General features: G+C 36.5%; 1 protein-coding gene across 3 annotated transcripts in view; it reads right to left on the bottom strand.

Annotated features, from left to right (window-relative positions):
- Positions 1-6,371: 6,371 nt before the first annotated feature.
- Positions 6,372-15,571, bottom strand: part of LOC145986382 (glycoprotein-N-acetylgalactosamine 3-beta-galactosyltransferase 1-like) — a 40,529-nt gene continuing 31,329 nt past the window's right edge. The window contains exons 4-5 of one of the 3 annotated variants that reach the window (XR_014441588.1): positions 14,318-15,501; positions 12,011-14,260 (exon numbers count right to left, since the gene is read on the bottom strand). Coding sequence is in view for 2 of the 3 variants with exons in the window: in XM_083120322.1 (XP_082976448.1) it covers positions 15,103-15,501 (399 nt within the window). In the remaining variant the exon portion in view is untranslated. Of the gene's footprint in view, positions 6,417-12,010; positions 15,502-15,571 lie in introns of those variants that run through there. The other 2 variants (XM_083120324.1, XM_083120322.1) reach the window with 2 other exon arrangements.

Genomic DNA, 15,571 nt, shown 5'->3' on the forward strand with positions numbered 1-15,571 from the left:
AAAGACGTACAGTATATAAGATTGTAACAGGTGACGAATCATGGATATATGGATATGAGCCGGAACGTAAACAGCAGTCGACTGTATGGGTGTTTCAAGATGAACAGAATCCAACAAAAGTTGTTCGCGCTCGAAGCACATCGAAACAAATGGTCGCCTGTTTTTTCGGGAAAACTGGTCATGTGGCAACTGTGCCTTTAGAGGAACGTAGAACGGTCAACTCTGAATGGTACACAACAATTTGTTTGCCAGAGGTCTTCGGTCAAATACGGAAAACAAACAAACGCCGTCGGATCATTCTTCATCAAGACAATGCCAGCTGCCACACATCTCGTCTAACAACCGACTTTATGAACAGTCAAAAAATCGAATTGATGGGTCATCCGCCGTACAGTCCTGATTTGGCACCCAATCACTTCTTCTTGTTCCCGAATGTCAAGAATAAATTGCGTGGACAACGATTTTCGTCGGCGGAAGACGCCGTTGATGCGTTCAAAAACCATATTGTGGAGGTGTCTCAAGAAGATTGGAAAAACTGCTTTGACAAATGGTTCGAACGAATGCAAAAGTGTATTGACCATAAAGAAGAATACTTCGAAAAACAATAAAGCAGTTTTCAATGCCAAATTCCTGTTTTTTCATTGTTAGGCTCAAAATATAAATAGTGACCATCGTATGCACCACGGGTGACACGGCACACATCAACAGGATAGGAACGCCAACAGTTTGTGCCCGCATGTTTCATTAAGCTGAGAGTTCATATCCCTGCTGCTAGGCGACACTCAAATCACCCACATCACTCACAGTGTTTTGTGCAATGCTTTGGTCCCCAAGATCACAGGACCTTACACCCAGTGGCGATGCGTGAAATTTTTACGTAGTCATCGCAAGCTTTGCCAAACGTCAGGGTCGATCTTTCAAAACAGAGGAGGGGAAGGGGGGCACAATATTTATCTGCGATAAACGCCAAATCACTGCCAATTCAGTGTAAAAGCTCATACCACAGACCTTACCACTACAAAAGATACATAATTCTATCCCATACGACGAGAATTACTAAATATGATGGAAACTGAAATGCAAACACCTCAATTGTCACGTTGAAGTCCTCATTTTGCCATCTTTCCCTGCCTTTTCTTTCTTTTCAAAGAATATTGAGCATAAACAGAATTATGATTCTCACCACCCCTACTTGAGCAAGCAACTGGACACTCGGAAGAATCTTGATGACTCCAGTCAAACCTTGCCGTGGCTGCAAACATGGGGATGGGGGCTGAAAAAAGTCCCTGTTATGACCCAGACCTTCAAAAGTAGGGGAAAGTACAGGTCGTTGGACCTGTCTGCCTGTTCGGAAGCCTTTGGCTGTTCTCGGCACCGGCAGAGACCAGAGAGTTTCGCACCATTCTGCGATGAGCTGGGCCAACGAACACCATTACCTTCAATAGGAAACTTGGCGGGAGGGTACGGCATGAGGGGTAGTACTGGGGCCTCATTTCGATGCACTAAGATTAGCGAATCTCTTGCATATTTCGAGCTGTTTCATGTTGTCGCTTGGCTTATTTCTCACAAATATGCGAGTAGTCTGACTTATTATTTTTACTGCTTCTCTAAAATATATAAAATGCAATATTTTTTATTATTTTGCTTGGTCATCGCTGCATCTCCCGATGACCGGACACCTCGCCTCCGCTTACACAGTGTGACATCTTTTGTGGGGTTTCATGAAAGACAGGGTATTGGTCTCACCGATGCCATGTGATATCACAGCCCTTAGGAAGCGTATCATCACAGCGATATACACTATCGACAGGCTCATGTTGATGCAAGTGTTGAAAGAAGTAGATTATCGTGTTGATGAATGCCGTGTCACCCACGGTGCATACATTGAACATTTGTAGGTGTTAAAAAAACTGTTTGAGTTCCTTGTTCACTCTGGCCTGGTTTCATTAATGTAAGCTCAATACTTTACTTGCAATAAATATGTGTAGCCCATCAAGTATTTATGAAACACCCGGTATAGAGAATTCTTGGCAGATCTGATATTCAACCCATCTGACAGTTACATGTTACATAAGCAGCTTAATGGGGTTAGTTATCTATATACCCCTAACTCGACCTGCACATTTTCACCAACATTCTCACACCAAAACTTTTTCACAAAAGACCGATTTATGGCCATTTTGGTGCTAAATCTTGCCCTAATAGCCCATTAAAAACTATCTTACGCTTCCCAGATGACAAATCCTGGATAAACCTTGCCTGAATGGTTCATTTACCAGTTTAACTGATGCACGTGATCAGTTAGCTGTAATTGGTTTTGGAATAGAAAAGTAGTGACATATTTAGGGAGATTTCGGACCGAAGCAACAAGTGAATTGCGACCACACCGAAGGGACAAGCGACACAGGCCCCTTCAGTCTACCAGGCTAATCGGGACTGGACGTATAGCTTAAAGTGTGATCTGGAACCACTATGTGCCTCCACCAGGTACCGAACCAGGACCCTTGAAGTAAATTTTATATACATAATTTATCAGTATTGGCAAAAATTTCATATTGGTTCATCCCTAATTATTATTATCATCATTTGAAACAAACATAACAAAACTAATTCAAGAATAAAATGGCATATCGGTGCATATATGAAGACAGTGAATGAAGATAGAGGATCTTCGAAATTAATAGGATTTAACCATTAAATTGTGCAACGCATAAATACGAAATTTCAAAATTTCACGTAAGGAAAAGGTTATATGTTTTCTGTATATGTTTCCATTTTGGCACACCGTGTATGGTTTCTCCCACTACACAACACTATATCTTCACCTTCGTGAATTCTTTGGTCGAACACTAACACTGACACTTATGAGCCCCTTCTAGTCCTTGTAGCAATTAGCATCCCCACTGGCTTACTGCTTAGTTTTTACAATCGAGCCCCACGTTATGAGCTCCAAAAACGTTTGCAACGTCCGTACCCCTTACTCGCAATTACCATACAATAAACACTTCAATTAGAAGACGGCAAAAGTCTACACATAAGTGCTAACATCTTACCAGTCATCGAACATGGACTCAAATATCTCAGGGCTTACTGGGATAATGAAAGCTTACACCAGCTTTATATATATATATATATATATTGATTTATTACAATCTCAATAAAATAATGTCTGTTAGCACACGTGTCTTTACCTGTAACCCCTTCATGCATTTACTTGTACCACGCACGTGCATTTACCTGTATCGCCTTTGGTCTTGAAGAGATAAGAGATAAGGGGGGGAGGGAACATCCACTTAATTCCTCGGTGAAACGCCAGGGGGAGTATAGGGACATAATTTTATTTAGGGCGTTGATCGCTGCAGACGTCATGGGCTCCCCTGTAAGAGAAAGTAAGAAGCACGCGGTACCCCCAACCACAGCCGGGAACTGGCCTTAGCCGATCGGTACCCCCAACGAACGGGACACTTGGGTGGTAGGATCAAAGGATGCCGTGACACCCCTGGCGTTAGCTGGGAATTGGCAAGTCAACTGGTGTCTCCTATGCAGGGACGGCAGGTTAGGAAGGAACGGTCCTGGTACTACCAGTCAAGCCGGGCAGGTAGAACCTGAGTACCTATCAGCCAAAGCAATTGGACTAGGTAGGTAGGTTGCTGCTATATTGTTCTTCTTCTCTCTTCTCCCTCATTCCTTCTGGAATGGCTGCTAGGCTTCTGGCTGGGAGGCCAGTTTACCCTGGATGCTTCCCAGTTGATATCAGGGAGCTAACTGAGCTCCGGGCCTCGCTTTTCTGGCTTTATACTCGCAGTGGCGCATGGGCGGAGAAAATCCTAACTAAAAGTACGCGTTGCCAACTCACTTTTTGATTACATATTGCAAACTCCGTACTGAACATTATCATGGTTTGACATTGAGAAAACACTAGTGGAAAAATCATTAGATGCACGTGTTAACATAAACTAAAACTGTGTGCATTTAGACAATACAATTAATAACGAGTCGCACAGAACTCTGCATTACTAACAATGTGTTTAACTATGTAAAAGACAATTATTAACGTTTTAAAGAACAAGTTGGATTTAAACAAAGCGTATGCCTCGCAGGGACATTTAGCCTGCATTCTTTAATCAAACCTTGTTAACAAAATATAATATGGCGACAACACAGTGTCATTAAATGTGGCGACCATGCAGGGTCATTACACAGGTTTCCCATGTGTCTGAGACCCTGCTCATATACTTGTATGTATAAATAGCCAGTGAGTGAGTGTACAATCTTTCCATTTTATTTCAGTTATTCCATACATAAAGATATTTCATTCACCCTGGTTTTGTAAAATGTGATGTCTAAATAAGCAAACCCATTGCATTCACCAGGTTTCATAAATTAAGGAGTTTAAAGAACTAATCAGGGTTTTCAAAGAACATCGTCATTTAATGTAGGATGGCATTTATCATTTTCAATAAATTTTATACAAATTTTATCGGTATTAGTGAAAATATCATATCAGTCCATCCATATTATCAATTCGTGGACGGATGGGAAAAGGTTCTCTCAGCAACCTGTGGCTGCAATTAACTTGCCATTTCTTGAAAACTACCAATGACATTTCTGTTATCCTTTTTGTTCATTTGTATACCTATGAAGGTATGACATATTTGGATTACAAAACAATACCCATTGTTACTATTATCAACATGCATATTTTAAAAAAGTCCTTTTTTCCCCTCTGAGTATAAAATGGGCTAAAACTACTAAACCAGAGGTTCTTTCTGATATATTTTACTTTTACTTGTAATAATGAGAACAAAAGAACACTTTAACTTGGGATGCTTTCTGTGCTTTGTATTGCTCTAGCTCACACAGAGCTCTAGCTCTTCATGTGAGCTTAGATTAAATGTGATAGAAGCTTATCTTCAATCCTTCACACAACTTCGCTATTTACTTGCTACAGGTTTCACATCTTAACAGAACTTCTATCGAACATCGCTCATGAAATATATTTTACCTATCAGCTCTTAATTCACCTTTTAATTTTCACATATATTTTTATTATTTTTATTTAGCATTGCTTTTCTGCCACTTTTGGGCAATCACAATGATGAATGAAGATATGATAAATAGAACATTCAAAAAGAACACCAATGCCCAGACATGTTTTCGAACCTAGGACCCCTGACGTAATGAGTAGTGCTACCACTCATGTCAATTTTTACATAGAAACTTACACACCTCTTCCTTACGTATGTATGTATTCTGTTTTACCTCCTGCAACTCTCCTATGGTGAACAATAACCCCCCATTTCAGATTTATCTAATATTTATAGCTATTGCTTTGTAATGAATGATAATCCTATTAAGCCTTGTGAATCTTACTCCGAAGAAAACCCTGTTAGAGGATGGAAACGTTATGTGTGTAGTGTTATTAATAATATATAATAAAGTCTGCTTTGGTTAGCATTTTTAGTGTATTGAATGAATATTGTCTTTCAATTTCGTGTTGAAGCATATTTTCGTCACTATATTTTGCATTTAAAAAAAGGAAGGTCCAGTATATATTAGTCATTGTGAATTCGAGTCAACTAAAACATTTTGCGTTGTTGCAAGATTATCTATTAGGATAAAATTTGGACATAATGAATCTAAGTAGAGAAAATGCAACTTCTATATCAAAATTGCCATGTCCAACTGATATCCGAAAGTAGTGTTTAGCACGTCACATTTCCAGTATAGTCCATGATTGTATAGAGTACATGAACGAGATGTGTTCCTCCTCTCAAACAATATGTGGCTTGTTACCACCAAACGAAGTGTGGATTAACGTCACTTATAAATTAAGTGTCCGAAAGCAGGTATTAGGCATGAACAGCACAAAAAATACTCCTGCGCAATTACAAATGTTATATGCCAGTTCATGGCTGGGAGTTATTGACGGTCTTCCCCAACCTATCTGCTTTAGGTTCCGGATTCGAGTCCTGGTCTGGCAATCTCTTCTTTAAGCATCTCTTCATCAATTTAATCTAATTATCATCCATCTTAATAGTTTCTATTAATTGTAATAGTGACATAACAGCAAAGCAAATAAGAACAAATAAAAATAATTGTAAAATGACTACAATGTCATAACTACATTCGAAAAATAAAATGCGAGCAGAAGATTCATCTTCAAACAGGCATTTGTGGAGAATTGTGTAGACAGACAGCATGCTCCCGAAAGTTGCCAATCCACGTGTAGCATGACCTTCGATACTGGAGTTGTGCTTTTCAGGAAAGTTTGCTCGACGCTCCTCAAGCATCTTATCAAGAATGCCTCGATGTTCGCAGCATTGCCAACTTATTTTCCGTCGAGAAAATTTTTTTCCTCCTATTTAATCTGAGCTTGGCTGTACAACGCGTAAGTTCCACTTACACTAAAAGCCCTGTCAAAAAAAAAAAAAAATCGATTTCATACAGGTATCTCTACTTCTCTATTCAACGTGCACAAGGATCTGTCCACTAAAGATTAATCAAAACAATGTATGTCAATATTTGTCTTATAAATAAAAAAGAAGTATGTAGTTTTCACTAATTTTTATTAAAACAAACAGACCAGTCATACCACCAATGTATAAAATTATAAACATTTATAAATAGGATATATAAAATATGGATTACATACAAAGTTATGAAAATTCTAATAACATAGTAAGGAATAAGGTTTCTTTTCTGTGTATATATATATATATATATATATATATATATCATCAGTGTGAAAAATGGACGGTAAATGCTTATTTATAATTAAATATTTAATAAAAAACAGAATACATATATCACAGCAGTATAAGTTATAGCCATAATTCATAAGAAGAGGCACTTCTAACAGACTGAACTATTAATTTCATTACTTCATTGTTAATGTATAAGTTGTGCTTAGAAATAGTATTGTTTTATTAACAACATAAGAACTCTGTAAATTACTCATGTCAACTTTTCCATTGCAATCATGCCTTTTTTGTACACTATTATTTCTCACAGTGGAGGAAGGTTTATAAATGCCATATTATTGAAAACAAATACACAAATGTCTATTTATTGACAAGATGATGATGTTTGAACCTATACGTGTTGAAATGTTTTATATAAAAATAAAAGGACCATTATAAGCTTGCATCGGATGGAGATATATTTCCTACTAGAAAGCTCTTCTCACCACCAGACTAGGTACCAAGTTAGAAATTTTTGCCTTCCACTTCCTGGGAAATTGGTTTTGGGAAGTATCACATGTTCTATTTCACTACTTGCTTCTGGGATGATGAACAGACACCTTCAACCTAAACCTGCCTCAATCATGATTTAATATGCAGATATTCTACTACACAGTACAATTGTCCACTGAATAAATATAATGTATAACTTGACAAATGTATCTGGGAATAGCTGGTTTTTAACACACAACTGTTGTTCTTGAGTGATAGCCAAGATGTGTCAGTAATATATATGTATATGGGTCTGTACAGTGTCTATTCTTATACATATTTGTCACATAAAATGTACTGTATTTCTTGCCTCCTGCACCTCAACTGTGATTTATAATGTTGGCTTTATCAAAATGGCTGTTTTTCACCTTAACAAAGGGACCTTGTTCTATGAGGGTGGGGGCCAGGCAGATTTCAAATATACAGAATGTGGCAATGAATCGGGCAATTTTACAAGAAAAGATATAGCTATAACCTGACAAGTTAAGTCCCGATATGCGCAGATCACTGCAGAGCACTTCCCATTACGTCATCCTCCCCACCACTCTTCTACGTACTGGTCTGGCCTGGAGACTATGAGTGGTGCCAACTCAGCAAAATTAAGCTAAAACAAATATGACAAACTATTTTTACTGTGTAGATTGTCGGTGCCGGCTCATATCAGTTTATCAGTGGTTCATTTGATTTAATCCGGTCTTTGAAAATGCGTGCGGTGTGCAGATCGTAAACTGTAGTATTACACACACACATTAACGTTTATAACAAAGAGAAACTACTGGGCGAATGACTTAATTTTCTGAATGCGACATCGAGCCGTGGCCTGTTTTCTTTTAAAGCCGAGTGGGGTGGGCGTTATTTTGTTTATCGTACAACAATCACTACGAGAAGGCAATCTGATAACACACTTGTATGTTCTTTTTTAAAGCACTGAAATGTTCTTGCTCTTTACTCTTGGCTGCATATCTTTGAAATGCAAAAATCAAATCATGCCGGGTCCAACGAAATCCACAATCTGCTCTGGAAATCCCCTTAGAGGACAGGCCAGATAAATTGTTTACAATGTTGCAACATATTTGCGAAATCAGAAGGAGTTACATAAACTTAAGTATAATGTTGTCCAGTCCACAAGCGCCGCCACGGGAGTATCTAAATGGATGATTTCTCAAGTTTTGAAAGAATTGGATTGGATTGATTTGTTGTTGTAAGTCCACTTTATGCACAGTAAGGCTAATCGGGACTGGACGTACAGTTTAAAGTGAATGAATGAATAACATAGTTCATCTTGTCTTAATTATGCATGTTTCTTTCTGTATTATTCTTTAAAGTGAGGTGTATTTTAAAATTGCCAGATTCATTGCTGCACCCTGTATAAATAGCAAAAATGAACAGTCCCATGTGGATCAGCTGGTTATCAGACAATCCCAGATGGCAAGCACAGATGAGAAACAAGTAAAGCAAGAGAGAGGAAGGTAAAAATAATATCCTCTACACTCGTGAAAAATTATAGCAGTGTAATGTATATACAGAACAAATAGATTAATTGCCAGTCGATGGACATACTTGTACTTGTATTGCCATTGAAATTATCATGGAAAAGAATGATTGTGATAAAAAATATTTTTCATTGTAATGAAGGTGTAATGGTAACATGTCCTTTCCATCTAATATTATTCTGCAATACGAACCAGCTGAATAAACAGCATAAAAAAACTTGTTTCATGATTTACTTCAAAATTCATAATTTAATATAAATCATATTCAAAAACATCAGATGAACTGAATCTTTTGCAAATACACCTGTGTAATGAAATGAAACACAATATGCATGAACCCATGCTGTGACAATTACTATGTGAAACCAAAAATAGTATCCAAGTAATAATTTGGTACCTAGTTTGATGACCAGAAGACCGTCCTAGTAGTAATCCCAGCTCTGTGTTTGTTTGGTCAAAAATGATGAAATATGTCTGTGGCATACTTGACAGAAGCTCCAACGAATCCCTCTTGAGATAAAATATTTGTCTTATTGTTAAACGGTAATAGATGTATAACTTAGCTTATTCTCATTCCAAAATATAAATATCAATGTTCAATACTGACACATCACCAATAGTGTGAAATAAAATATATATTCAAAGGTACTTTAAAATTACCACCACCACATAAAAAAAAACTTCCAATAAAGTTGTAAATAAACACTCATGAAATATACGGATGTAACAAACTAAACATTTAGAAAATACTTAAAATAAATAAGATTGGCCTGCAACTTAAATTACATGTGACATCATTATTTTTGCTCATTTGATATTGGTCCTTTACACTCTGCAACCCCCCCCCCCCCCCGCCTTTTCCAGTATCATTTGCTTCTCCTAGGAAGGGCTATTATTTTGCCACTTTCATGTTATATTTGTAACAAAAGTTTAATCACAGTAATGTGAATGAATAGATCCACCTGCTCACTGTTTAAATTGCAGTGTTGACTTTTTCAATTGAAGTGTTTTTTTTTTTTGTTGTTTTTTTTGCACATTATAGAGAAGGGGCTATAGTTAATACACCAGTTCCCAGAAGAAGACTTGTTGGAGTTATTTCTCTTCACTACAAAATAACTTGCAAGACTGAAAATATTGAAAAATATAACATTATATGCTAAAAACAGCCTTGCCATCTTATGAAGATTCATTCTAATCAACTTATAGTTCATTTTTCCACCTGTCAGGCATGATGAAGCTGCCAGACAGGTGGCAATTTCAATTGCGAACAAAAGCTATGCAGAAAAAATGAACTGCAAGCTGGTTAGAATTAAAATACGATGGTTAAAAGGCAGGATACCTTTACATGCTACCCCACTGCTCTGACTGTTTTGACTAACTCCTCTCCTCCAGTATCAACACTCATTCATGCCCTACCAGGAATCAAATCCAGTTTTGCGATGTTAACTACAGAACTACTATAGTGCACTAACGATTAAACTTCATCATTTTGCATAATTGTATCATTCATTATTTCAGTTCTTGTAATATAAAATGAAAACAGCTTTATTGATTATGTACATTGGTTTATTCTACAGCGAGTCCCACGGTAAAGCTGGCTGCTGTGGAGGCACGTCTGCTGGCATTTAGACCCACAGCATATTGTTGACTTTGGCACTGGATGCGTCAGTGCTTCAGTATCCAGATAGCACGTGTTTGTGAAGTGTTAAGGTCCCGCCTCTCTATGTTCATTTTCCAGCAAGTTATTTGAAATTTTTGCATGTCCAGTCGTGGACGGTGGACTCAGGGGCTGAGAATTTCGAGCCTTTTTCATTCTTCCCTAAAAACCTTAGCTCTCTCATGTTTATCATACTGCCTTTTTCACCAACAATGGGACTTTTTTCTGCTATTGTTGAACTCCCTTTGACTAGGATTTAGAGCAGGTGGGAGATTGTTAGATCAAGGCTCGCGTCACGAAATGGGTGCTCCGTGACCGAGCGTATATAGCACATGCGAACTTTGGCCAGAAGTGCAGGGTCTCAAAGAAGCTAATTTATTTCAAGCCGAAGCTATTTCATTCCATTGCGTTTTGACAGGAAATACGGAAAAAAAGAATGACATGTGATCAAAATGTGAGAAAAAACATTTCATAAAGAGCTTACTTTTAATTAACATTAAAATATAAAAAAGGCTCTAAATCCTAGTCAAAATGAGTTCAATAATGACAGAAAAGGTCCCATTGTTGGTAAAAAAGGAAAGATAAAGACACACTATGATCAAAATGTGAGAAAAGCATTCCAGAAAGGGCGAGATTTTTTATGAAAATTAAATTTCAACAAGGCTCTAAATCCTAGTCAAAGCGAGTTCAACAATGGCCTCTTTCAAAATTGCTTCAATTTCTCTTCTGATATTTTCTTTCAATACTTCACAAGTTTTCGAACACACTGTGTGGAACAGGAACATCTTGGAATTTTGCTGCAAAACGCTTTCCAACTTCCTCCCTATAAGAATTCGTAATGACGTTAAACAAAAATTAAAAAATGCAGAAAAGCACCAGTAATATGTAAACTAAAACAAAAGAATCTTGATAACACCTTAACACTTCACAAACACGTGCAAACTGGACAACAACTATCTGGATACTGAAGCACTGATGCATCCAGTGCCAAAGTCAAAGTAAAGCTGTGGATCTAAATGCTGGCAGAAGTGCTGACCCCCGCTCCGCTGCCAGGTTACTGTTAAGATTCACTGCAGTTCTTTGCTATATAATAGAACCTGCTATCACTGTGCTATACTCACAACCACACACAGCCACTTATGTGCTACATTAATACAATTAAATTCTCTTAAAACATACTCAAATACCGATAAACAGGAAGTCCTCTTATATTTAAGAATTATTTTTATAAAAGTAGTGTACACAGCCATTCAAAGAAATTTCTTATCAAAACATCAGTCTTAGCATAGTAGGAAAATAATGAGAATGGGAGGGAGACTGTATATTCTCTGTACAGCTTCCCCCAACTTACCCACATAAAAGAGGCCATACAGCTCAATCCAACAAACAATCTAAGCATGCACTGACCATACACTTGCACCACGAAAAGGCTCAAAATTGGTTCAAGAAGAAAAGAAACAAATAAATATCTTCTAACAAACATGTTGCACTGTTGCATCATGAAATTAGCAGGTCACACAAGGAAAAATTTTAAATATTATCTTGTCAATTATTACCACCAATCAGATCTACACTCTCATTTTTATCAATGTTCTTCAAAGTTTGCAGAACCATTGTTGCAGAAAATATCATTTATATATCGTATCCAAGTAGTCAATTTCTTAAATTAGCAATGGTTCAATAGCCCAACAGTAATTTTTCAGGCCATGCTAATTGCAATTTGCTACAAGTAACAGTGCTTATCTTTTACACATCGTTGCACCAATGTCAAGACCATGAATGTGCTAAATTTTACTTTGAGATAAAAGTATTTTAATATTCAATATCCCATAAAAATAAATAGATTTCACATTTGGATAAATGTTGTCTTCGGTAAAATATGTACCTATTTATGGTTGCTTATTAGGTCATATAAGTTAGCATAGGAATTTATCAACAAAAGATAGTCGGAAAGTGCACTACATGAAAAAGTAAAAATCTGCATATTCATGGTTTTGGCATTGGTGCAACAAGCTACACTAATAACAATAGGTGTAATGTAAATTAGACATAGTATTGTGATTTTATTGTTGTGAAGTAAAAGTGCACTAAGAATGTGCACTATTAGAGAGAAAACTATTGTTCCATATCACATAAAAGTACAATAAATTTTATTCTAGAAGTGGCTTTTATTCTTTTGGAGGTGTTCTGGTATAGTTTTCTAGAACTTTGTCAGGGTAACACCAGCAAACACAAGGCCTGTCCGTAAGATAAGTAACTTTCAAAATAGAACACCAATGTATTTTACTACTCCACTATTAGTGCTATGCAGTGGGATTCCTTAGAAGTAATATTCTGTTTGTTACATCACTGTTGCTTCCTTCCCAGTCTGCAAGCGTTCAAGTGAGGTAGTGTTCCATGATTGTAGGGATTTTCTGAGTTCTGAAGCTTGGGTAAACAAAATGTGGATGCTGCACCAGGATAATTACATGACAAAAGTATTGAATCCCAGCAATTCTCCTCATTAAAGAAAATTTGCTACAGGACCTGCAGGCTATTTCACAAAACATATTCCAGAATGCATTCCAACAGTGGAAGAAATGTTGATTAAGTTGAATAACAAGTAAATAAAATAATTTTGAAAAAGTATGGTTTCATCTTGGACAGCCCTCAAGATTCTTGCACATCTTATCTTTGATTATCACCAGTGATGGAGAACTTTATTTTGAGAAACCAGTAAAGGAGAAGGTGGATACCATGGAGGAAAGAAGGGGTTCTAGTAAGTCCTAGGTCTTGATTCTGAAGCAGATATGAAGTCACATCCACATATGAAGTTGACCAAAATATTTGAAAGCATGAAAAGGAAGCTTGTAACTTTTTATGTTCTGATGTGTTTTTTTATCAAGCACTATTAGCCTGTTTACCTATGGTTCTACTAGTGCATAATTTTATATATTTTTGCATCAACAATGTGTAGAAAGTGAATATCCATAATTAATGGATAGCTCTTTTAACATTTCAATCACCTCTTATGTAATTCATTGAATATTTTAAAGCAAAACTAGTAGAATTGTTTTGAATTGTTGTTGTTTTATAGTCCACTTTGTGCACAGGATGGCTAATCGGGACAGGACCTACAGTTTAAAGTGGGATCCGAACCACTATGTGCCTCCACCGGGGAGGCCTAACTAGTAGATTCACATGGTGTAACTGTGCACAATGCAGACTTCCATATTAATGTACATACATATTCTGAATAAAACTTTTGTTAGAATGTTAAAGCATCAGAATTTGATCTATATAAATTTTAATATACAGTGGAATATTTTACGTTTTTCAAGGGACCAAGCTGCAAAAACCTAAAATGCAAGAAAATTTAAAATCAAAGAACATTTAATAGCATTTGGTTAAATATATATATATAGTGTGGGAACATAAAATTGTGGTTCCACTATATATACACATTTTTTCATTAATCTGGAACTAGATCGTATTAATCTAACAGAGTTTTGCTTTAAAATATTCATAATTTTACACAAGATACCTATTTAATTGCAAAACCCTATCTCCCTTGATGTGAAAATAATGAATCAGCATTGACTTACAAATAATACTATGTATCATTTCTGTCAGCATTATTTGTCTGAGAAGAACCCCTTGCCTGTATAATGAATATCGCCTGGTATGGCAGCACATGATCCCATTAATAGAGAGCTTTCTTGTGCATTGCTAGCTTGTTTGTTCTTTGTAGTGTTAGCTGGAAAAGGTTTTGTAAAACCAGAATAAAATGTTGCCAGAAGAATAAAATTCCACTTAAAAGACTGTATTCATTCGAACCTCACTTTTTATGCAACTGGAGTTAGTAAAAACTAGTGATGTGATGAAGCTGAATATTACTGATTCCAATGTACTCACTGATAATCTTCTGAACCGACTAGAGTGCTGATATTTACCTGATTCCTTAGATATCTTACACCAGCACATAAAGAGTTTTCACATATTTACGAAAAAGAATAAATTGACGAAATTTGGACTTAATACAAGAAAACAGAGCGTTAAAAACATGAATGCTACTTTTTTTCCACAGTATAATACTATAGTGCAATGCTCTATTAATTTGTCTTCTGTGATAAACACTTTTAAGTAATTAACTCTGATAAACTTACTTTTCATTTTTTCGCGTAAATTTCTTTCGCGATCGATTTCGCCACCCATTTGGTGGCTTTGCAAGGCGAGTACATGCCTGACGAAGCCACAAGATGGGTGGCGAAATCGATCGTGAAAGAAATTTATGTGGAACAATGAAAAGTAAGAGTATCAGAGTTAATTACCTATCTCCACGTAACCGCCAAACAGATATCTTTAGATACAATACTTAAAAGTAATTAAACAGAATACTGGAACCAGTGTAAATACCGGAATTTTACTGATTCTCATATGACATTTTAGGCTGATCTTCAAACATTGGAAATTGGCTTCATCACATCAATAGTTCACATCAAATCTTTTCACTATGACAGTAAAGAAACTTCTTACATCATATGCCAGCAACATATTTGTTAAAAACAATAAAAAAACACAAACAGCACGCGATAAAGAACACTAAGTTTTGTCATCTCTTGACCAGCCCTGATGATGATTCCGAGATGGAATCGAAAGCTTGGAAGAACTCCTAAATTGTTTTTTATCATGCTGTCTGTGTGTTATTGCTTTTAACAAAAATCTTTTCACATTATGATCAAACTTCATTTATGGAGCTATTAACATGAACTGAATTTAATAGACTCTCTAAAACATCAGGCATATTTGCATAGACATTTGAATTATTAAATCTGTTGCTAAATGCATTTTTTAAATTCTGATTAAAAACAGTAGGAGAAATCTTATTTTTCCATATTTCATAAAATTCATCTGCACTGATGAGTCCAGCCTCCTTTGAATTCTTATAGAATCCTTCATCAACAAGGAATTTCTTCCATATATCTTCTTCAGGAACAGGAGTGGATGCTGGCAGGTTTCCTCGCTGACCACCAGTACGAAAAACTTTTATATGGTAAAGTAAGTAGTAAAATAAATATATTTTATCTGCTTCAATTCCATGGAATGTAATCGAGTTGTTGCTGCAACATAGCATTCCCTGGAAAAAATCAATTCCTGCTTGTGATTGCCATTTGTTGTTGATCCTGTGTACACTGCTGGATTGCAAG

Source organism: Lepisma saccharinum, chromosome 4, assembly GCF_977018435.1.
Source record: "Lepisma saccharinum chromosome 4, izLepSacc3.1, whole genome shotgun sequence".
Lineage (NCBI taxonomy): Eukaryota > Metazoa > Arthropoda > Insecta > Zygentoma > Lepismatidae > Lepisma > Lepisma saccharinum.